The sequence below is a fragment of the Bombus terrestris genome, chromosome 15 (assembly GCF_910591885.1).
Source record: "Bombus terrestris chromosome 15, iyBomTerr1.2, whole genome shotgun sequence".
In the NCBI taxonomy this organism is placed as follows: domain Eukaryota; kingdom Metazoa; phylum Arthropoda; class Insecta; order Hymenoptera; family Apidae; genus Bombus; species Bombus terrestris.
In genome coordinates this window covers 4,066,981-4,092,685 of record NC_063283.1, presented here as the reverse complement: position 1 = coordinate 4,092,685, position 25,705 = coordinate 4,066,981, and the positions used below count along the sequence as shown (strand labels likewise).

The 25,705-nt window shown below is 40.2% G+C and overlaps 1 protein-coding gene across 2 annotated transcripts in view; it reads left to right on the top strand.

Annotated features, from left to right (window-relative positions):
* The window catches only part of LOC100649309 (disintegrin and metalloproteinase domain-containing protein 10), a 57,354-nt gene that overhangs the window by 2,577 nt on the left and 29,072 nt on the right, over positions 1-25,705 (top strand). For both annotated transcript variants that reach the window (XM_012316870.3, XM_020867072.2), the window contains exons 2-4: positions 6,404-6,971; positions 10,156-10,303; positions 20,314-20,432. In XM_012316870.3, the coding sequence (XP_012172260.2) occupies positions 6,737-6,971; positions 10,156-10,303; positions 20,314-20,432 (502 nt within the window). In that variant the 5' untranslated portion in view covers positions 6,404-6,736. The remainder of the gene's footprint in view (positions 1-6,403; positions 6,972-10,155; positions 10,304-20,313; positions 20,433-25,705) is intronic.

Genomic DNA, 25,705 nt, shown 5'->3' with positions numbered 1-25,705 from the left:
CAGTTCCTCCATCGTTCCAACGGTGTTCGACGCTAACTAACAATAGAAACTTGAAATTAATAATCCCGAAACTCCTCCGGCTTGTCTCCCATCGACGTAATTTCGCAGATGAACGTAACCACGGACTACGCTAATCGCCTTAAGCCGGGTATTAATAATCCTCGCACGTTCGCGACTCGCCTCCTCGATTTCATCAGGCCATCATATCCGAAATTTTCTGAGTTTCGACCGGGTCTCGCGAAAGTTTTGGACTCTGGTGACCTCGCAGCGATCGCGAACCGTCTCTTGGTAATTGCTTTAAAGGAGTTACGCCTCCTCTCCGTGTCGATGTCCGCTGAGTTCCGCCGACGAACGCTTAGGACATTACGCAAAACGTGTTTTGTTGGTGTGCGTTACGAGGTAACGGTTCAGCGAGGCGTGCTCCATGGAAAATTGTCCAATGTTGGCCGACGTTGGATTTTACGATCGACATTCGCGATTTTCGACGCCCGCACCGAGCTTTTTACGCGTTTTTAGCCGCTTCAGACTGTTTTACGTTGGTTCACGCTCGCCTGAAACTACCATACACACCATATACCATTGTTTGATATCTTCATCGGGTCTGGAATACCGGAAATGGACAGGAATTTCGGTTAATCCCTCGCTGATTTTAGTCGCGGTTCGTGCGTTCCATTTTAGATAGATCTTTCGAGGATAATTTAATTTTTCGTTTAATGTTTGTCGATCTATGTATGTGTCAGTCTTGGATCATCTAGCAAACGAAGATTATAGCAGAGATAGAAATAGATTAGTGGTATTTCCAATCGTTTCATAAGAGATCAATTTTATATTTGATTTCATCTGTTATTAGACTGTGACTTTAATGCGAAGTTTGAAAATGCAGAAATGAACAGATTTAATATAATATACGATGGGCAAAACGAATGTCTATTTGACTTTTATTTGTCTAATTGTGCGCAGAAAAACATAGATTGACATAAAATTCCGCTGTATTGCAGTATTTATGAGCACCGCGTAATCTCTAACTTGCGGTATAATTTTATTGGTAATGTCAGTTTAATTGTACAAGACGACGTCTTGTGCTCTAATATACATAGTCGGTAATATACAGAGTGGCACGGAAATAATATATTACGAAATCTCGAACGAATTTAAAACCATAAGAGTCACGATGAAAAGAATTTCGTGCGCGGATGTATCGACGAGTTAATCTTTCCAAATCCGGTGACATCATCGGTCCCGTTAGTCGGATTCGGCCCAAACGCAGAAATAGCGAATAGGCTTACGTTCCAACCTGGTTTTTCCGTGGATAAATCCGTGGACGCGTTAATTTAAAAGTTCGCCCGGTAGAAATTTCATCTGGACGCCGGACGAGTGTTTCGAATAATGAGAAACGTTCCCTTGGTCGGTTTAATTCTGCTCCAAGAAAATTAACTGCGCTCTCCGGAAACACGGAGAAGAGTGGGACGAAGGGCAAAGAAAGAAAAAAGAAAATAAAAGAGAAGCGGACAAAAAAGTAGAAAGAACGCGAAGTATCCAGAAGAAAATCGCATTTACAATCAACTGCATTTGAAGGACTTAAAATCACTTTGAATTTGTATACATTTGAATTTCCTCGAATATAATTTAAAGCTACGAAACTGTTGAAAGTCTTGTAACTCTCGCGTGTCTTGAAGTCTTTGTATAGTCTTTGATAGTCTTTGTATTTTTCTTCGATTACGCATCGATATTACTTACGCGTGTCTCGAAAGAAAGACCAAGACCAGCGCGTCAGAATTAAACGATTATGGCATTCAATTCAGGATTGCAGGACTTTCAAGATATACGTATGTCGAAATTTTAAACACTCAAAACCGAAAATTCCAAATTTACACTCAAAGGCCTTGGAAGACGTTTCGTTTTTAATAAACCTTCTCTATCCCGGCCAGATTGCGAATGTTAAATTATATAAAATTTATAGGAGAAATTTTAATGAATCAGCATTTTGTACATGTACCTCCTTCATCTTCACTCTTTCCAATTTTGAAACTAACGTAGTATCCATTCGTTCTAGGACTTTTGCACGAAGGTATATCAAAACTGCCAAAAATTCCAAGCTTCGATTCGCGGTTGAAGCGATTCGAATCTCCACAGTCTTGAAGATCTCTGAACCGCTCCAAAATCGGAATGCCCATTGCTAGATGCGGCTCTGTGCGGTGAAACCGTAGCCGGTTTACCGCTACACCCGACACACATACTCGTTCCGCCCAATTGGAGCGCGTTGGTCGCATGTTCCCGCTAATAATGGCCAATTGATACGTTATCACGACCGGTTGCGTACGAGCCTGGTATTAAATATTTGGTGCGATGATAGGTGGAGCGTTGGCGAGAAATCCGCGTGACTCTCGTCGTTTCGTTGTTCCTTCTGGCAAAGTCGGTGTATCGCGGTTTCGCGTCATGGAAAGAGGACAAAGCCGTAGTACGTATCTACGTGGGACGATTATCATTCGCGGATCGTCGGCCGAGAACGACGCGTTCGTGGCGCAGAACCGAGCGGTACGCGCGAGACAATTTTGCAAATTGTCGCCAGGGAGACGCGGGTCGAATTCTCTCTCGCGACCATGTTCTCCAGTCGTATTCCCCACCATGCTCCTCTTCGCCATTTTCTCTCTGCACTTCTCGCTGCGCGTATCTCCACTTTTTCCTCGTTTTTCCTCCCACGCGAGAATTTGTTTCATCCAGCGGCCGCTGGAGAACGCCGATAAAGCGTGTTCTTTCAACGTGCAGCACACCTACATAGCGTGAAAAAAATGCGGATGTTTGCAAATATTACGAGAGATAGATTGCACGGTAGACTGGTCTGCTTGGTTACCTACGATCGTTGATTCGCGCACGTCGAAACAGAAAGCTGATTCGAGAGAGTTATACGGTTATCTAGTTTCTCCGTTCTATCTTTCCGCGCGTCTCAGCCTAGTTGCGCCTTAAAGATTCACAGAGTAGTAGAGTAACAACTTTTGCCTGCCAGGAAGATACGAGATGGAGAGAAAGGCTCGTGGGCGTTAGGTGAAACTGTGAAAATTCGAATCAAACGGTCTTTCTTTGGTTCTTTCTCTTTTTTTGGCGGTTACTGAGGACAGAATTTCGGAAGAATTAATGTTACCGTGTATGAAGACTCCGATAACACGATTAGCAGACAGCGAATGCTTATGAATTTGTGGAAAATTTAAGGATGCAAAAATTCGCAGAGTGCACGTGGCATGAAGAAGCGTGTAAAATATCCAAAGCGAAGCATGCATTATGTATATAGACGAAGAAATCTGTACTTATGTTTCGCATTCTTAACGCTACAAGTACCAGGATAATTAAGACGACTAATTCGTAATTGTTATATGTGAATTTCATAGATTTTGTGTATTTTTCATCTGAATAATTTTGTTTTATGAAATAACAAGTACTATACGGATAGGAGTTTATTTTTCTTGCATTCTATATTCTTCATACGCTTTTCATTTTTATTTATTCGATACAAATTTTATCAGTTGTCTGTAATTCTGGTGTCTATCATTTTGATATAAATTTCCGTCGTCTTAATACGATACGTTTCTATCGTATTTTCGCCATATCATTTTAATAATGCTAATAGAACGAAAAGAAAAAGCTTTGGCAAAAGTATGTATAAGGGAACGGTTGCAAATTGTTCGTTTTGGTTACACGGTTGTGTGTCATTCAATAGCCGTCGCGACACTGGAAACGTAGAAAAAAGTGCAAAAATCAACACGTCGCACGTGAACGGTTGAACCATGACTGTGTCTGTACTCGGTTGGATATCGTTTTCCCGTAGCTCGCATGGAAGTTTACCGTGATAACCGGTGGACAGAATCGGTTCTGCTGGTTGCTGGACGACTGCAAACGTCTCGCGTAACGTTAATACCTGGTACAGAGAGCTTTCGCAAATATCGTGCAGCTTTCTCAATCGTCGAAAGCATCTCGCTTTTTGACCGGACCGTCTGTGTCCATGGCAGAAGGATAGAGAGCTCCTTTGAGTAAATAACTACCCCATGTTCTTATCGCTATGACTCGTTTGCTTTGCAGAAAAGGCTCTAGTGCAGTGCGTCATGAAACTAGAAAAATGCAATTACTCACGAAATATACAGGGTGGCTGGTAACTGGCGGTACAAGCAGAAAGGGGGTGATTCTACGCGAAAAAAGTAGTCGAAAATATGGAATAAAAATTTGTCGTTTGAGGCTTTGTTTTCGAGAAAATCGACTTAGAAAGTGTTCATAGAAATTTAATTAGAAGAGCAGAAGTATGTGTTTGGCAGAATGGGCAACATTTTCAGCAATTTTTGTAATAATAAACTTTATGATTACTTCATATTATTTCATTATGTATTAATAATTTTCCGTTACGGCAAAAATAAACTTAAACTGCGATAATATCCATCGAGACAACGATCTGCAGTGAGATCCGTTATAACGAGACGTGATGAAGTGCACGCGTACCGAACGAAAATTCAAAGTCGATTTTCTCGAAAACAAAGCCTCAAACGAAAAATTTTTATTCTATATTTTCGACTTCTTTTTTCGCGTAGAATCATCCCCTTTCCGCTTGTACCACCAGTTACCAACCACCCTGTATAAAGCGTGCTGTAATATGTTGGACTCGCTTTGGGAATCGATCGTATTCCCAAGTTACGAATTGCAATTATAATAATGAAAAACATGAAAAAAGTACATTTTTTACAAACAGTAATTACGCGATTTAGTGAATTTCCCTAATTACGAATATTCGATTACAGTATTCTTTCGGATATTTCTGTTTTAGCGTTACAATAAGAAATCAATCGGAAGAAATTAGTTTACTTTCCGTTATTTTATTAAGGAACGTCAACTTTTAAGACGTTTCCTTGTTTCTTAAAAATAGATCAATTATTCACGTACAGTGGCTACAGTAAGTATTTGCATATTTCTGTACTCGATATAGTATCACCAATACCAGTTACTTAAGTCCAAGTATTTTCACGTGACCACGAAAGTGTGGCGGTATAAAGATGAAATTCAGAACCTGATAAGAAAACGCTTCGTTAGAAGATAAGGATATGTGCAAGTACGCTTTTCACCCGCTGTATGAAGCTACATTCAACTCGATAAATTGAAAAGTAGAGAGTCCTGATGATGTCACAGAAGCTATTTTTTAAATTGATCTTCATCAGTTCCTCATATTCTAGTTAAACTGTCAGAAACTCGACTGGATCGATATGATTCATTTTTAAATTGCTGATATCGCGGGACGCTGTATGTTTCTAAAGGGGATTTCTTTTTGAAAAGTATCGACGAAAAAGACTTGACGATCGTCAAGTGAAGTATTCGTATTCATTGACTGAGTTTTTCACGAAACTGATGGAGATACAAGATCTAAGAACGCTGTAGCGAACGAGCCTGGCGAACATTGACGATGATTTATCGCGCGAGTTGGCCATCGCGTCTTCCGACTTCCACTACACACGCGCTCTTCTCCAGGAAATTTTTCAGCAACAACTTCTTAAGGAGACGTTTAAAGAATCGCCTTCCTTATCCGCTTTTCACCGGTGTTTTCGCGTTCGGTCACGTCTTGCGTAAAACATGGTCGATTTCTATGGTCCCCTCGACGTTCCCTCGATTAGCGGTAGCTTGTAAAATCACTCGTCTATGACATTTCATCGCTTAATCTATTTCAATCTAAAGCGTCACTGAAATTGACTTTAACTCGGCAGAACTTGCAGTTCAATTTTATTAGGTCGACGATTTTCGACTGTGTCGCGCAGCGGTGTGTTCGTCGGTGTGCCGCAAAAATTTTCATTCCTCAACCATTGCAGTCGAATGTCACCACGGTGACTGAATCTAAAATTCCGTTTCAAAATCGAATGGCACTATAAATATTTCTGAATATTTAATTCATCTGAAATATAACTGAAACTTGCTTCGACCAATTTGCTATTCCCATTGGAAAAATATGCCGACCGCAAAGGATTAAAGCTTGCAATAATCCGATTATTTACCGACGTTGTTCCCCTTAGATTGTCAAACAAAATGAGTAATAACCGTGCAGTGTGAATGACCTGTCTTGGATCAAATGCAATATATCTTCCGGTACGTCGTAGAATTTTAGTAACCAGATGAAAAATGTTGGAAATCGCTGTATCCGACGAAGACCCACGCGTCACGATCTTTCGATCCATACGCACATGTTCCGTCGTATAAAGATTCCGAACAAAGGTATGGAAGATGATCCTATTCTCTGTCCTTTGAACCAATGACGTAACCGTGACAGAAAAATCTGAACAACGCGAGATCCGCGAAGGATCAAACGTTGACTGGCGAAGCCTGTTCGAAAAATTAATCCCGTTCCCTGGCTGAATCATTTTCTTTTTTCTTTCTTTTGCAGGAGTAGGATCGATCGGCCGTGAGGACGAAGAAGAGCTGCCGATCGACGAAGGTAGCAGGAGTCGGGGGAAAAAGGCTGAAAGCGTGGGAGGAGGGTCGAAAGGTTGAGCGACCCGCGGAGGAGAAAGAAGAGAAAGAGGACGTGGCGGAAGCACGTTCGGTGGAAGAGGAGGAAGAGGAGGAGGAGAAGGAAAATCGAAAGTAGGAGGGAGACAGAGGTCGAGAGAGGAAGAGAGATGAGTCTGGTGGGTGACTCGCAAAGTGCGGTGGTCGGTTGTTCGACGAAAGGCAGATAGCGCCATTAGTTATTGCTGGGCCGGAGAACGTCGAGCCGATGCGCGCTACGGCCCTGGCCGTTGACGAAGAAGGGGAAGAGGAGGAGGAAGAAGAGGAGGACGAGGTTAGAGGAGGGCACAACGGGGCCCAGAGGGCCACGATGTATCCCTTCGGGTCGAAGGACCGTCGTCGTCATCCTGGAATCGGGACGCCCTTGATTTTCTTCTTGGTGTTCGGTTGCCTTCTAATCATCGCCGTTGCCTCGCCTCTTCATCCTGTGCCACCACACAGAGGTGAGTCACGTTCGATTCCGGCTAGTGCCTTCCATCCAACTCTCTGTTTATTCATAGGGTCTATCTGTTAATTTCCCAGTTCATTAACGCTCTGTGACGAACAGCGGTAGCGTGTAGCGATGGGATCAAGTTCAATGTGTACACTACCCTGCACAAATATTTGTACACCTGGTGCAATGCAAATCAAACACCGATGTTTTTATAATTTCTTCGACATTTCGACGAAAGAACGTTTCCCTGCCGTTAACTCTTCGCTACTTGCCACAACTGCGGTCAAACGTTCGGGTAAATCGAAACTGAAACAAGGAGTATACCTGTGTCGATCAAGTTCCATATTTATCTCTAACGCATAGTCGACGGTTCGTAAAATCTATAGAAACTTCTCGAATCTGGTTGAAAACGCATAATTTTAATCATCCTAAGAGCATCGGACAAATATACTTCAAGCCACTTAACTCAGCCGTTTTTGTAGAAAGGAAAAATGTTTCGTAAAATTATCTCTTTCTTATGTTTCTTTCGTCCGCCACCGTACGAAGAGTTCGAATCTAGTTGGTGAATTTTCGAACCTACTTGCGCCGTATTCAAGTCCATCGCTAGTATCGTGTACGACATACAATCGAATGACCAGCCACGTCCCTTTGCCTCTTTTCACAGCTGTTTACCGGGTATAAGCAACGCGTGTAATTAACCTCTAAACAGCTGGATCGTAATTAACGCTATCACTCTAAGGTCCAAACTGTTAGGCTATTAGCAAGGATTCCGCACACTTTGCGTAACTAGCGTCCGCAACTCGCGTAACTACACAGAACCGTCACCGATAGAGATAATAGGTAGCAAAGAGGCAGAGTCACGTTCGGTTTCTTCTATCTGAAATCGCTATCTTGTTGGATAAGGTAACGAGGATGGAGGCATAGCGGAGGTTTGGCTGCGGGCTACGGAGATATCTATTGTTGATGGAAAATCCGATACAAACTGTCCGGTGTAGGGTGGTCGCATTGTAACTCGCTGTTGGCCAACGCATCGATAGCGAGCCACGGTAATTAGATTATTGGCGAGTGTTGCGTAAGCTGTAAGCCGTACGATGCGGCCTGGACAACGCCACGAGGTGCTGTTAAACTACGCTCGTTGCGCGACTCCGCGCGAGCAACGTTTTAATAGGCAACGAGACAAACACTTTACCATCGTGTTGTTGCCTTTGTTCTTGACCGGTACTTACCGACCAAACAATGGAAACACCAAGACGAATGCCACTCCGATCGCGAGTGCACTCCCCTATTTCTTTCTCGATTCTATCTCGTCCCGATGACGCGATCCTGATGTAGGTTTCGGATAAAATGTGGAAAAGAAACTCGTTTTCTCGTTTGTTGTACTTGTTGTTAAGAATTCGAGTTAGCGTGTCTGTAAAATCCTTTAAGAGGATTTTCTGTCGAGTTTTCCAGAGGTGCCTTCTCTGAAATGAAGATCTCAGGGGAAAATATGACTAGTGTACTTTCGGTGGTTTTCCCATTTCAATATTTTTGCTACTAAGACGGCGAACGTTTTAATGTGCAATAAATTATAAAGTATATCGAATATTTCGAGAGACGTATTAATGGAAATTGGATTATAGGATGCATTTAACATTTACATATTTGGATATGAAAAATACAAAGTATTAGATTTATCCAACGGTATTGAAGATGACGGGGGAATAACGTGAATATTTGAAATTTATTAATCGACTCCATATCAAATTTTCTTGCGGGATTAAATATCTATTTTTGTTATTGAATATACTAAAAACGACTGTTTAATCGTTTGCGAAATTTCCTAAATTTACCACGTATTTTCAAGAAACTTACATTCGTGAATATAACAGGCTGTTCCATTTTCAACTACCTTCGACTGCGATATCTTAATTATTCGTCATATTATACTATATTTTATTAACAAAAATGTTTGTTCAAATATTCAAGAGACAAGAGATCAAAGTATAAAACTATTCGCGTGTAAGAAGACGAAGAACGTGACTTATTTTCTTCCGCTGTTTCTCGCACCCTGGATCGCAAGATTCTCTCATTTTCTGGAATCAAAGAAAGGGATAATCAAACCGAATGATTTACCTTTTATTAGACTACGAGCTAATTTTCGAGATTAACTTGGACAAGAAAGAAACGCGAACTCTGTTCCTCCCACGGACCAAAGTGTCTCGTTCGTGCAAACGACTCTGGCGCAATTCTCACCGTACTCCCACCCCCGCGATAGCGAAAGTCCAGGTCCTGAAGTTTCGGATTTTGCAAGATCCTAAGTGGTTTCTCTTTGTCGGTTCTGTTAAAAGGCCGGGAAGCGAGAGATCGGTTAATGGGACATTCCACGCAATCCAATAATTTACAATATAATTATAGAACACGATAATTAAGTTCAGAAACTAATTATTATCTTGTAAATCCGGTAATTTTTTTACGATACAAAATTTCACCGTCCCTCGTCTCTTCTTTCCCCTTCATTTTTCATTTTCTTTCTCTCTCTCTTTCGACACTTGTAAATAGACTGCGAATATTTATGAATATTCATATTTTGTCGAATATGGCCGAGAAAGTTGCACCTCGATGATATAATTTCATTGTCCCACCAAATTCAAAAATATATCGTGTATCAGTGTATTCTAAAGAGTATGTACTATACTTTGATATTTGAAAAAATTTCCCAGAGCTCGAGAAAAATGTACAGTCTAATTATAAGAAGTTAAATGACTAATCGCCGCGTTCATGTTCATTCTAGCAATTTTTGCGCGATGCGAAACTTCCACCGCTTCTTGTCTCTCCTTTTCTTTTCATTAACAGATTATGAGCTATTGTCTTCCCTGTTTCGTGTTTTTATACTGTTCTCTATTATCTTTGATATAGTTCGCAATGGCCTTCATCAGATACACTCTTCAGTCAGCTTAGTATACTTGAAATATCGTTTCGAACCACTGCAATAAAACAAAGTGTTTTGTTTTCTTAGCGTTGATTTTAACAAAGAATCAAATAAATCAAAATATCAAATTCTTATTATATGTTAAAAATCTTTTTAGTACTCGTAATTCGCTATAGTTGAGCTTCAACCTACTGAAGCTTTTCTCGTATTCGTTTCTTTTTTCTTTTTTGTTTTTCACAGTTATAAAGCAGTTAATGGAAGGATGTTCTGTTCCCATCTGTTTCAGGTATCACGCTCAGTTCTTACATCGGCTATTACGAGGTGGCCTCCTATGATACCGCGGCCTTGAGACAACATAGTAACCGGATGCGTCGCGATGTCTCCGACGCGGTCGACAATCAACCTTTGCTGCTGCAACTGAAAGCGCTCGACAAGTGAGTCTTTTTTCCTTCTCTCTCTCTCTCTCTCTTTACTTCTCGAAGTAAAAGTAAGTACGTTCCTTTGCTAACTAGCGCGCTGGGTCACGACACATTTTTCCCAAGGAAATTACAAACGCGAAATGAACACGACATTAAAGGATTCTTTAACGAATTACCGTGCCAGCCGCGACCACTCTCCTTTCTTTCACCGACGTATCAAAAGAGAGCCGTGCTCTGCTGTTCCGTGATTTTTGCTTACGCTGCCTACACGTTTAAACATCTCGGTTTGCCAACATGAATTTCATCTCGTTACGAATTTTTTGCCACTTAAAGCGAGATTACTTCGTTACAACCACGCGATGTTTCTTGCTTCTTCGCGAGATAACTTGCCTGGAAACTAACGGTTGCAAGGTACATTCTGTGGACTTTGAACTAGGATCGCTCAGGAGTTTCAATGTTTTTTTTATTCCTTCTTATTTTTAGTATAATCGAGGGAGACGAGCAAATTTTGATAGCGAAGTTTATTTCGTAAAAAGATGTCACGTATATGTACATGTTATTAATTTGACTTCATTACAGCTCATATTCATTTTAGCGCGCTCTGCATCCACTGCCGTGTCGTATATTTCATGGCTCCGTTATTTTGTTAAATATTCTGAACTTTGTCTACAAATCTAACAATGTATAATAGTTAATAATGGTTTTGGTCGTGCAACCTACGCGGTAATTTGTTCCGTCCGCTGAAAATTATAACAGTAAACGGTAGAGAAACATTTTTCCATTACAATATTGAGTGATAACGATAATGTTAATATCGTAATCGAACGTATCCAAATACTCAGATGTGATAGTGTACGGTTTTGGGAAAAGCGAAATTCCAGTCGCATATAGTAGCACATCTGATGGCATCAATCTTAATAAACCACTTAATTGACAGTAGGGAAACGTTCTTTATATTTATAAATTATAACATTAAAAATAGTAATATTTTAGTCGTGCTATGCCGAGTGTTCAAATATTTAAGCGTGATAGTATATATTTTTCACAGAAACGAAATTCCAATCGCGTATCAATGTATATCTAATGGCATCGGTGTTCTAAGATTATCATACGATTAGGTCGATAGAGGTGAAGTTAATTAAGGTCAAGATCATGTAGAAGCTATACGTGTTACACGAATTAGTGCGTACACGTGCGCAAAGGGATAGATTAACAGAGTTACAGGATACTTGGTACTATATCAAACCGGCAAACAAAGCTTTCCTGACATTTGGAAGCGATACACCGCGGATGTAATAGAATCCCCTTTGTTTCCACAAAATTACGTTATATTTGCTTTCCTGAATTTCCCTTAAATGAAATTAATTACACGACCGGACAACAATATAAATTTCGGCCGCGTAAGCGTTGCGAGGACAGGTGCTTCGGAACAATTTATAATCGCTTCTTTTGTCCAACGTCGGAGAATGGTTCGCAAATTTTCCAGCTGACAATTAAAAAGTCGTTAACACGTAATCACATTATCAATGCTTCCGATTACGTTAAAACCCCGCCGCGTTATTACATTTACATATTTTTGTGGTTCATTGCTTTGCAAATTAGAACTCAAATTAAATTTCTCCAACGATGGAATTTCTTGTCAATTAAAACGAATATATACAGTGGCGAATAAAAGAAAGCCCAGCATCTATACGTATTTGTATATACAAGTACGTATTCCTTTTTCTATTAAACAATTTCTTAACTTATGTTTCTTAATATATTGCCGACTGTCATCTATCCTACATTCTATTGTATTTTACTACGTCTATACTTTGTCTATACGTTACTCTTGTTCAATTAGTTTCGTTTTACAAAGTTACGTTGTTTCTTCGAATCGTTTCTATTTTCGATTCTCCCTGTCTGCCATTGTGTTACAAAATTTCACTGCAAACTTACAAAAACTCCGGAAAACACGTATACACGCAAAACGAGAACCCGATCCTGTCGTGACAAAGGGAGAGAAGGCGGCACCAAATTGGCAGATCGTTCTGTGTCGCGGTAAGTTTTAAATCGTCGATATGTATAAAAGACGCGTGGTGCCTGAGAAACACGAGCTACACCCTTGTGCACACGTTTCCTTTGCCACCCTCCGCCGCATTATCTTGCCAGTTTGTACCAGGTGCAGCAGGGTGGAAATACGAAGGGACGCGAGGAGTTGGCGAAAGAAAAAGAGGAGGTACGCTTGGTACGACATTTAGGACGCTCGGAGCCCACCTACACTCTGCTTTACATTTTATTGCTTGCCGTGAATTCGACCGATTTACATAAAGAGACGAACGCCCCGTCGGTCGCTCGGTTATTCACTCGCTGCCAGCAGAGTCGCGAGACCAGACACACAGAGAGGACCTCGGGTGCCTTTCAACTCGAACGACTCGCCGAACCTCTCCGTAGGTCGCGCGAATTTTCGCCCGCCAGCGAAGCTAGCAGAGCAGAGGCAGTTTGTCTGGTATCATGGACAAAGCGACGAATCTCCGGCACGCGGACTATGCGAAACTTGAACGTCACGGCCGATAGAATGGGAGAGGCGTGGGTGGGGCCTGAAAACAGATCGAATTCATGACGAAAGGCAATTTCGTTTCTGGCGTCCTTCGCGACTGAAATTTAATTAACCGTCGGACAACCGGGCGATTTTAGCTGGAATCGAGCGAAGATCAAAGCTCTCGAGGTTGGCTCTCTCTTTTTCAACTGACCGTCTCCACCGACGTAAATAGATTCCAGTAATTGCTATTAAGCGATCGACGAGCCGGTAATTGCTCTTTTCGGCCGCGGGGTAAGAAATTATTCAACGAAAACTGGTTAAGCTGGTTTACCGGCAAACGCGGCCACGATGCGAGGATTTAGGAACAACTTCGACGAGCGTTTCGATTATCCACATTTTTATTAAAATTGTCGTGCAGTTGCGAGCTTTTTAAATCGCTTGTTACATAAATTGCAAAAAGTCCAACCACCCACATGCTACCTACGATATTCTCAAATAACAATTCTCTCGGCACGTAACGAATTACGCAAAATAACAATATCAGTTCGATGAGAATGGAACGACGCGTATCTAATCGTTTGAACGAAAACGATTTTTTTTTGTACGATCGTTTTTTTTTGTACGAAAATTCTTGTGTATGCAACGATATATATTTTGGATCATTATCATCGATTAAAATCCTTACCTATTAATCGTTCGTCTGGCCTAGCGACTTGAAACATGATAGTAGCCTATCCTAACATTTATAAACGGCAATGTAGAAATTTCCTGGAGAATCTAGGCGTCTAAAAAATTCGAGCAATTTTTCATTCGATAGATCACGTGTATATCATCGATAGTATGCCAGTGCATTGATTACGCGTGCTAGTGAAATATTTTACCAGAAACTGTATTTTATCGCGGATATTTGTTCGCGTTCTTGGAAACGCGCTGGGAATTCACGAAATTTTTCATTTGATACGTGTTTTTGATAGACCCAGGAAATTCTTTTTACGGCAGAAAATTTTCACGACATCCGCGCACAATTCTCCAAGAATCACCCTGTATAATCGCATTCCTTACGCACGAGCCTTCCGAATATAGTCGCCACGAACAGACTGGATGGCTGAGCTGAGATCCAGTTTTCCCGCACGTGGGCACAGGTTGAATTCAACGAACGCAACGCGTGTCGCGCACACGGAGGCGTCTAATGACCGACGGATGCGAAAGGGAACGAAAGAAAGGAAGGTGCGCAACCTTTAAAAAGCAACGCTTTGTTGCAGCTTCGTCGCTGTTCCTCTTTGCAATGCAGAATGTCGAAAGGCATTCTTCTAGAATATTCTGAAATTATAAATAGAAAGTAGGACAAAATGAAGTTATTCGAGTCAACCAAGTTTCGATGTCCTTCGTGTCCTTTTTAGCCCAACCTATACTTCATAGCCCCAAACAGAGCAAACCTAACACGGTTTTAAACATCTTTTGATATATCTTAGTTAATTCTCCATTTGCAATGCAGGGAGTCATGAAAGTCAGAAGGCATTCTCCGAACATTCTTGAATTATAAACAGAAAATGGGGTATCAATTAAATTTCGATATCCTTTTGTCTCTCATGCTCCAATATAGCTATACTTCACGATGGCAAACAGAATGAATCGATGCAGTGAATATTTACGTAGTTTCTCCCTTTTAAACTTCCATTGATATATCTTAATTAATCTTCCATTTTTGCAATGAGGAAAGTCAAGAGACATCCTTGGAATATTCTTGAATTATAGATAAAAAATGAAGTAAAATATTTGACATAACTGAGCAAACTTATTATTAACAAATAGAAATTTTAGTACTCTGGATAGTTTTTACGTATGTCTCATAATCCTCTTTGGTATTATATTTACCAAACATATGTTTATTGTTAATCGAATCTTCAGATTGTTATCTATTTCTCTAGTTCTTTGGTATCTTCCTCTTCTTGTAAAACTAGAAATTATTATTTGCCGTACTTTTAACTTTTCGAGATGGATTACCTTCGACGTGTCTTGCTCCACCCCCTCGTTTCTGCTATGATCCGTTGCTTTTATAGAGATTAGACACGTTATGGTAAAGAATAAGCAAACTGAATATTGAAGTTCCTAGTAACGCTACAACAGTGCACAATAATAAGCGTCTTTTCACGAGGTTCTACATTTCTTACATTTGCATAGTAGCAAATTTTTATAATCATGTGGATATACTAGTAACTCATACGAAATTTAATATACTTGTACCTAATTAATAGTTTTTTACGCATTTATAATTAATTTAAAGATGCAAGGATTCACGAACCGTATTTAATATACAAAATATATAAAATATTCCAAGTGGAGTGCTCTTTATCATTTTTAACGGACGAAACAATTTTCTACGCGAGTTTCATATCTGTAATCTTCTTCGTAAAAATATGAAATTACATAAAAATTTGCAGTCTACCAATTAATTAGTGCGTAGATGCTATAATAAATACAATGCTGTACAAGTAGCTTCTGTAGCCACAGTAAATATCCCGCGGAATAATTTGATTTAAATAACTTGATTTTTCCTTTCTCGAGCTTTTGTCGATTCTCTTGTAAAACGTCCGTAAAAATACGACGAATATACGCGCGATAGACAGCAAAGGGGTCAAGAGGAAATTCATCTTTCAGCATTCAGTGCTTATTAGTATAAAACGGGTAAATAAAGCGGCGTTATTAGATTCCTCGTTTCGTCAGGAGAAAATCGGATTCGTGGACGACCGTGTTATTGGATTCGTTACACGGGATTCAGGAGAGCGTCGTGCAACGTTCTAAAAAGTTTATGAGAAATCCAGCGTGTTGCTTTTCCGGGATTACCAGAGGCGATGGTCCCGCGAAAAGTCACTTTTCAGAAAGTGTCCGAGCGTAGATAAGCGAGAGAGATGTTGAAGCCAGAATGTGGATAAGTCGACGTTATAAATCGGCGATATCGGCTTTTGTCCCTCTTTCTTACATGTTCGATGTGTACAGCCTCACGAAAATATCGGAATACTTGCGAATACCTTTTGTTGAATATAAATATTATGCGTCATAGGAAATATTTGGAAATTTCATTAGCACTCACGAGACTCGACCACTAATATAATCATATTGGGAAATTTTGAAACAAATATGCAAATATACGTATTCAGTACGTACGGGCACTTCTCAAAGGCTGCAAAGATATTTGAACGGTCAATGATATTGATATTAACACATTGTTGACGCGAAACATAAATCAAACGTTTTCAATTTTTTAAACGTTAAGGATAGCAGACGTGAACGAACGTTTCGCATTTTATTTGACTTGACATATTTCGCAAAAATCTGCGGAATGTGGGGTAAAATTTATTCCACGATATACATTAAAAAAATGCGCGAATAAATATTAATTATATATTCATGAAGTCTTAATACTCCATGGGAGCATCTTTAACATTTTTTTCTATTGGACATTTACAATTTACTCCCCATTATTAGTTGGAGCAATGAGTTAATATCTTTAACATTTATTATATCTCTAAGATGATCACTCATGCTGTCTACTTATTTTTTATTAAGTATATATTTGCAGTAAAAATCCTACGATTTCTCATACAATCATAGCATGTTTTCGAAATCGGAGTACAAGGGAGAAGCAGATAATTGTGTAAAAGTAAATTGAAAATATAAAATACAATTTGTTCGTATGGACGTAGGATACAGGATACAGAAGACGGAATAGGATACAGGGTTTGAGGTGCATGATGTAAATCACCACATACGTATACATTCTCAGATTGGTTAAAAATTTTACCAACGTAATTCCCCATATAAAGGTAAATCGAAAATATAGAATAAAATTTGTTCGTAGGCAGCTTTCATATGGACGTGGTATATCGATGTAGAATTTCAGATATGTCATCCAAACGATAACACGTCAGATTGGTTTCAAATTGTACAACACAATCGTCACAATCGTGTCTCATCGTTGTTCTAATAAAATTTCGACGCGTTTTATACGTAACACACACAACGCACGTATACAAATTTTCCATGGTAAACGCGTACAAGTATCTCGAGCAAGTGAACCAGTGTATGAATAAATAAAAAGAGTCCAGCGGTCTTGAATACAGCGGTGAAAATCCGAAGGATTACGAGATAAATCGTTCGAGCCACCTCGTCGCATTTTTTTCGCGAGTCACGCACTTTACGGACTGCTTTATGAATTTCTTAACGGGACCAATTTCATGGAAACAATAGAACGATCTCGTGGAATAAGGAAGGAAACAAGGTTCACCGTTATCGCCAACAGCTTGCTATCGAGTTAGGAAAATAATTGCAGCAGATGCGGCGAGAAAGGTACGAGGATCCGCGACTAATTGTTGCTCTTCCGTTGATACCTTACGTAATGCCGGCTCGTCTTGTGCCTCGTTTCTTTATGGTAATGCTCCGTATTAAATTCTTTCCGCGAGGCAAAGCAGCAGAGAGGAGGAGCCCTCCGTGTCTCCTTTTCCTCGCGGCATCTTGTAAAACAGCAGCGTGAATTTCAAACGAAATCTGTTTCGCGATGATAGAAATTACCGGGATCTGAAACTGCTACGGCTGAATATTTCGGAATTCTCGCGCTTCTCCCTGTTATTCGCGGTTTATTTCCCATTCATTATTCGTTCTAAATTCGATTTAGTATATGAAACGTATTATAGCATTCTTTAAATACAAATGAAACCTTAACCGCAACTGGTTTCTCTAAAATATCGCGTACTTAATTAAAGCACTAGGTTGTTCGGGAGGTACGTAGTGAAATTCAATAAAAGTTGAACGTTCTATTAAATATTGCATGTATTGTTTCTTTCAGTGGATCTCGGTCGAGAAACCTTTCGTCCTTTTCCAAGCATACGCTATCGAAATTGTCTTTCTACTAAACTTTATTACGAGGTTCTTTTGAAAAATATTTACACGAAAAATATTAATTTCTCCCGACTCTTTGGAAAAATACTGACTTCGAAAGCATTGATTGTCTTATCGTAGATATTAAGCATACACCGTTAAAAGAACTATATCCTTGTTTCTTTTTTTAACTATGCTATACTGAAATACACCATCGATCGCTAAATAATTATAAAAGAGATTGGAAACTCTACAAAATTATACTTGCGATATTTTTCTCCTACAATCTTCGTATTCGAAGAAGAAAATATAAGCTCAGATTTACGACCATACATGGTCGTTTAACATCCTAATATTCTGGGAAAAGCTTCGTAGGACCATTCTTTTAACCATCCGAACATATTCTGTTCGATACGGTTTCGATGATCAGCCTGGAAATTCTCCTTGTCTCTTAACATCAGCGTTACCTTTCGTTTCCCTCTGTTTTTCTATTTCTGCCTCTAACACTGACGAGATAATCGAATATTTTGTCGGTCTACGCGTGTTCGCGAATAATCCAGGCTCGTTGCGAATTTAATTAAACCTAATCCATTTACCCTCGAATCCGGGATTATAGCAGCGTGCACTCGCTGCATTCCATACGCAATCCCTGGTCAATCCGCGTTTCAATGCCACGCGCCAGTCTTCGATCCTTTCGCGTTTCTAAATTTAATATTCCAAGTCTGAAAGTCGTCGCGCTTCGCTCGTCCATCTTACAGCAACGTCGATCCCTTGTTCTTAGAAGCCACAGTTCCGAGCTATTGCTTGATTACCGTCGAATTCACGGTGGTATCAACGCAATGTCGTCACGTGTTGAGACTTGAGATTTTAATATATTTAATCGATTCGAGATTTTTCAGGATGAGGAGTTTAATATACCGATTCTCTTTCGCGAAACACGACACAGTACTCCGTGTGCTTCTTTTATTCGCGATTTTTTTTCTATTGCGGTATGTTTATCATATACATTTTTGAATTAGGATGATTATTCCTTTTTGTTAAGGAAAGGTACCTGTGACGGATTATCTAAAACGAATGATACTGTTAAGAATACCATCTGTATAGGGCCATAGGATATCTTGTAGACCCGAAGTCATGCTACGAAAAATATTCGAAAACTCGATATAAGAGGACTGATGTGATTACTATGCCTGGCCTCCTTCGTACTATCTTTAGAAGCTAGAAGTGGGCAGCGAAAGCCAATCAGGGCTTTGCCTAGCTAACAAATGGTACGTGACTAAATGACAAGCAGGTGCGCATAAGTATGCGTAGGTAACAGCATAGAGAGCGCGTAGCCGAAGAAAGGTTACAAGTGTAGTATAACGCGAGAATGAAATTAGACATGGAATTAGTTATCAATTAATTAGCGTTATCTGATTGCTTGACACAAATGAAACGTGCCTTAAAGCGTTACTACGTTGTCGATCAATTCCATGTTATCGTAGCCTTATTGTTAGTTGTTAACCGCTCTCGTAGTATGCTTCGCTTCGTCCTTCGACTACAGGTTTTCCACTCGGAAGAGTCGAGTACCGGGGAAGGCCTGATCGCTTCATCGTCCAAGAATCGCTGAATCACGAGAGCACAACGGGTTTTGGATCTAACGTTCCTCGACACTCGTGCAACGACATCGCGCTTCTTGCACGTTTCCCGATGACCAGCCGTCGACCGTGAGACTACTCGTTACCATTGACCCTACGTCGTGACAAACGTTCGATCCAACAGTCCTGGGCAGTCAAACGCAACGGACAGTCGCAAGGTTAACCGGCGACTGCTGGTATTTTCAAGATTTCTTCGATTATGATTCATTCTTGTACGATGTTTTTCTATGATGGACCTGGTGGAGGCGAGAACCGTTCGAGCGTAAAAACCTGATTACGCTGATCGGCGAAAGGATTAGTCGACGAGTTCTTAGGGGCAATGTCGTTTTCTTAGGAACAACGTGTAAATCACCGATACTTTGTCTATCTCGTCTTGATCCTGTTCTCTTTTATGTTCGTAGACCTGTTGCTAATTTGAAACACACTGCTTCCGGTTTTTTAACCATTCGAATATCAAGTACACAGCAAGGACAATGCGTTAAATATTCGAAAAATAATGAATCCTTGGTTGGATTCTGCGTTTAATGGGAAAACGCTTGAAAGGAATGACGAATAAAGACAATGATTCATTTGCTGTGCCATGTATGTAATTGCAAGATATATTATAGAAGGAACTTAAATTAAAAATTGTGAAAAATGTTTAGTAATTATTAAGGAAGTAACAAGAGGAATTAAGTAATACGTAAGATACGTACACTCGACTCGTAGACGAAAGATGTTCCGTTATTTTATTACATACTCGAAAGATTAATCGATTCGGTTGACTTCGAGACATTGAAAAAGTACTAACAGACACAACTAACGAATGTAAAGGATCAAGCTGACACGAAAAATGATATCCGTCGAATTGTCTCGATCATCGTAGGTACAACGATATGGGATATTTCGTACGCTACATATTTCATACGATAGTAACAGCTACATGTACATATTTATGAGACGTAAAACTTGTAATTGCCTGATATTAATAACAAGTTTCGTTACTGTTCCAGACGGTGGACGTTACGCTTGATACAAGACAAGGGTCTATTCAGCAAGGATGCGACATTCGAGAGTACGAATGGCCCCATTGACTTCGACACGTCGCACTCGTACGTGGGCACCGTGTTGGGTGAGTTTTGTCAGACCACTTTGCTTCGACCCTTCGATGATATACGAAAGCGATTTGGATTCTGGTGAAATTGCATGCCACCGTGAAGCGAGGTTTCCCTCCGTCCTTTGAAGTTTTCCAATGCCATTCACGCTTTCTGTTGCTCGCAGCAGGTATAAAGCCCAACCCCGATGCATCGATACGGGGTAAAGAGCGAACTAGGAGAAAAGGAAGATTCGCGTGTATAGCCAAAATGGCTAAAATACCGCCATAGGGATTTGCAGACCACGCAAAAATTGTAGATTGATTTTAAAAACTGGCCTTTTAATTTTAATACGCAATAACTGCGCAAGGGCGCGAAAGCTGTCCATTGCAAACTCTCTAGTGTACACGAGTGCACACAGGGTGATATTTCTTTCAGAGTATCCAGCTTCAAACGATGCCGCGTTTTCGACAACCCGATCGGATCAGCGCGAATATACCTCTCTCGTTTCGCTACCTTTTGCTCTCTGGGATTTCGCTCCTGTCGAAACTGATGGGGGCAAAGCATTTTCTAAAAAAAAAGGCCAAATTCACGTTCAAAAGCGCTATAAATCGTGTTGGTTGCGCGAGATAATTTAGATTTAGTTTTCGACTGGTTTTTGCAAATAGAAGATAAAACCGCGATGAAAATTTCTGTTTGTATACTTAATTATCATCAGCTATATTTTATATATTCTCTTAACGCAGAGATTTTGATTCATTCGTTGGTAAGAATCTGTCGTAATAACATAATTAAATTTAATGAATTTTGCAAGTCTTTCGAAGGATTACGCGAATGCCATAAATCTTCATCGACTCGTTAAAGGATTATTTTACGAGAAAAGAATATAAGAAGAGCTTCGTAATATTGGAGCTTTAATATTGAAATATTGAAAAGTTTCGATATACAATAAAAAAAGACATTTAGATTTATTTAATTCTTTATCAAAATCTTCGACAAAAGAACATTTTTCCATCCAAATTAATTCAAAATTAAAGTGCTAAATCGTGATAACTATAAAATATACCCGATGAAATCCATCCCAAATAACAGAGAGCTTGTTAGATATAAAAGTGGCGATATAAAATTCGTTAATAAGTAAAAAGACTTTCCTGTTGTAAGCCTGTATTTTAATTTTTATTAATTTCGCTGCTTCCTTGTCGCATCGCGTGATTCGTCAAAGAACCGGGAATTATGTACGTGGAATTCGAACGAAACCGCTAACGGGAAAGTTTGTTGGCTGGCCAGCAACGCGACGCCAGTTTATTCGCCGGTTGACGTCCTCCGACAGAAGACACATAATCCTTGCCCGATTCCCGGCATTGAACCGAGAATCTCATTTTGATCGTCATCCTCGCAGTAGCGGTCGTTTGGAACCAAGCCAGCCACCCTATTGAAGGTGTACGAGCAAGAAGTCTCCCATGAACGAACGATGTTCACCATCGATATACATACGTATCGTGAGTTCGTCGAATTCCAGTCCACCGGGCCCTTCCTTCACTTTCAACTTTTAGAAACGAAATCGCGAATTCGATATCGCACGATCTTCTTCGTTCCGACGTCGAATTTCAAATGCAGCTGCCTTTCCAAGTCCTTGCTTTTCCATTTATATAGGGTGTTTTCGCAATCGTGATGCGACTGAACACGAGATGATCTCTCGTGAAAAAATTTACTTATTTCTTTATTCAAGAGGTAAACCATCCTTTGCTGCAAAAAGGATAATATTTTAAGGAGTACTGTATTTTCGATGTTTTATATATTTCTGCAATGCTGTGCGCATCCTGTGCACGCTTGCATCTTCAAATTCTTCGTAAATGCGTAAAACTCCTCGGTCTAATAATAAATAGACTGTGCATGTTTTATATTTGTATGGATATAACTAAAGAAATTCAATGTGGATGACAATTTAGTTCATCCACTAAATATTATAATAATCCCGGTAGAACCTCTTTTTTATTATCTGAAATGATATGGACCGGAGGTCTATCTCGGTGTACGTAAATTTTATAATAAAATTATAGGTAATTTTTGATAATGTAATATTTAGGTTTAATTCATCGTTTAATCGATTTGATTAACCGCTTTCAGAATATCCGACTATTCACACTTTCGTGCTAAAATTTCGATAAAAAGTGAAGTTACGCTGCAGTTCGAAACACCTCGAACCGATTTTCGATAACCGAGACCTCACTGTACTCTATTTTTGATACATCGGATATTATATGCAAATTGTGAATGTTTGCATTCTTGAACGTCCCTAAAATACGTGAACATCCGCAGTCCAATGATGATATATGACTATGGTGATTACATCGGTAAAGTTTGAGACACCTTTTCTACTTTTTCACTGATTGATGTCGTGTCAATTTTCCACGAATCATTTACGTATGTTTCAACAGTCTTCTTTTCTCATCTACGGCACGTTCTCGCCATTTATCTCGAACGTTACGATTGCGATCGTTCGAAGCGGAACGGCGCAACGCGCGCGTTTCCTCCGCGATATTATTCGCTAACTCGACGCGGATCTGGCCATCGTATAATTATAGTTGTTGCGTACGCGTTGGATAAGACCGCTCGAAGGATCGCCGTAATTGAGTTGCCTTACTCCTGGAAACGGAAAACGCCATGCTAGGGCCTGCATTTTTACGCTCGAGCATCGGGAGGCGTAACTGTTGCCTTTTAAATCCGGCAGCAGAGCTTTATTACGAATCCCGCGTTACATATTCACACAAAGGAACCCACGTTGGTTAACAAACAAAGCAAAAAAAAAAAAAAAGACCTGACCATTAGACTACGAATTTTCGTACATTTATGGAAAATTTGGATCTGCAAAAGTGCAGACAATGCGTATAATGTGTTCTTTTTATTAATTCTCATCTCTTGATCATAATTTTAATTATAAGTTAATTATAATTTTTTAAATTATATTCGTAAAAATGTGAAGTTGCATGAATATTCGCGGCATACTTAGCACATTATACAGGCTGTTTCTTCATACGCGATATTCACTTCAGCAATGGACAGGGAACGCGAGAACAATGAAAGAAGTTCGTATAAACATGTGTCCCATTTGATCTTGTTTCAAAGTTGCAGTCATCTCTGTGTTCCAGTAATCCGTAACAGCTTACCTTCGTAGAAGGTGGTCGAAATGGCTACCCTCTGTATTATTCGACATACGCGTGGAATTTTTGAAAGATTGCGAAGTTCTTTGACAAGGCGGCTGCAAAAGCCAGCATACCTTTTGCATACGTAGGTAAGCAGTTGCGGGCTACTGAAACACAAAAGTGTCTATAGCTTTGAAACAAGATCAAATAGGACACGTGTTTACGCGAACATTTTCCACCGCTTTTGTGTCCCCTGTTCACCGCTGAAATGAGCCCGCGTTCTGAAACACTCTGTATTGTGATTTAAAAGCTCTGCAGTCGATTAAAAGCTTGAAACGCGAAAGGTTCGCGCGCTATGTTTTGCGTTTTCGTAGGTCGACGAACGGCCCTATAGATTCAACAAGTTACGCGTGGAAAATTCTCCGCAGCTCGCACGATCACTCAACGAAGCGATTATCGAAGGAACAACGACGGCTGTAGGTTGAAGTTGGAGCAGCTCGAAGAGAAACGTTGATCGCGACATGGCTGCATCGACGTCAACGGCGTTGTGAGCGATCAAGTTTCGAGCGGCGGCGAGGTTGCGGTTAGACCAGTTCGAACTCATTCGGTGCACGAAATTATATTGCGGGCTTCGTACGCTTTTCGTCGGTACACGTATCTACTTACTCGAGTTCCTCTCGCTACTGGAACGCTCGTTGGGATCAGATAGCTCTCCGATATTCCCATATTCTTGTGTATGCGAGACTTCATCGCGCACCGTGCTCGTCCACTAGCCAAGTTAACCAAATTTCCAACTTCTATACCGTTAGTCTCCTTCATACACGCAAATTTCTACAAAATCCACCTTATTCCGTTTTACAGTCGGGGACAAAAAGAAGCGAACAGATAGCGGAAGTATGTATCGATAAAGTTCACTTGAACCAGCATACTAATGTCGTATACACAGGCTCACGAAAGTATTCGTATCCTTATCGACACTTTCTAAGAACATACTTTATGAATTTCTATATACATTTTCAAATTGCTTCCAAATTTTACCGATACAACCGTGACAATCGGATCTCGTAACGGCGCTGATGAATAATTTCTGAATGTTTCATGAAATGTGCACGATAACAAACGTAAAAGCTTTCTGCGATAAGTGTACGAATACCTGTTTAGTACAATGAAAGACAAAAGAAAGTTTAAAGAATCGACATGATCGATAAGAACAATTAAATTACGAATAGATATAAAACAGGTAATTCTATTACGAACATGGTAAAACACGTGTAGTACAAAAATGTTAATGCTAATGTAACGTAGTCGGTTATACAAAAGTGTGAATTTTAAAGGAATTTTAAAATCTCTTGTCCACCACTATGCGTCATTGTAGCACGTATCGTAGATCATCTAATAAATGGTAATTGAAACTTTGTCGAAACAAATTTGCATCGTTGTGTAAACAAGCTGTATTTAACGAAACTTCGTAATTCGTAAGCCCATTGTTGCACGACTTATTTTTGTCGTCGACTGTATTTCGCAAACTCGACGGTTTCCAATTACTTTCATTCCTTATCAGTCGCGCGGTACAAACTCGCGTACGCGAACTCGAAAAAGAGTTCCTTCCTCCGGGTTCTACTAGCTTCCTCCGGGTTCTTCCGCAGCGTTATACGACAATGGAATAAATTTCCGTGACTGGGGTCCGGGCCAAGCTTAAGGCTCTACCTCGATGTGCCGGCATACTTCAACTAACAATTGCGCGCGGGGAACACTCGCGACGTGATTACGATGAAAACTTTGCGTATCCGTGTAGCAAGCGGAATTATGAGACGCATACTCTTTCGACTACGGAACTTGCGAGTTGCTCCGGCGAAATAATTCACCTGGCATTGTTCCTCCGGTCGCGCTGGCTCGATGCTAATGGTGCTCGTTAAACAGCTTGAACGCATCGATTTTACGTATCGCTTACGTGGAAGAATTGCTCCGTGATTGCCTACAGACTCTCTTCCTTGTTCTTACTTAACAATCTATTATCGAAGAAATAGAGTATCCCTACAATCGTGGCACGATCGTGCGCGGAACGAGTTGACAAGCAACGATCTCTATTTAATTCAGACTGCGAACGTTTATGCAGTTTATGACAAAGTCTGAAATACCAGAATATGAAAGATTGTACAAAATAGAGT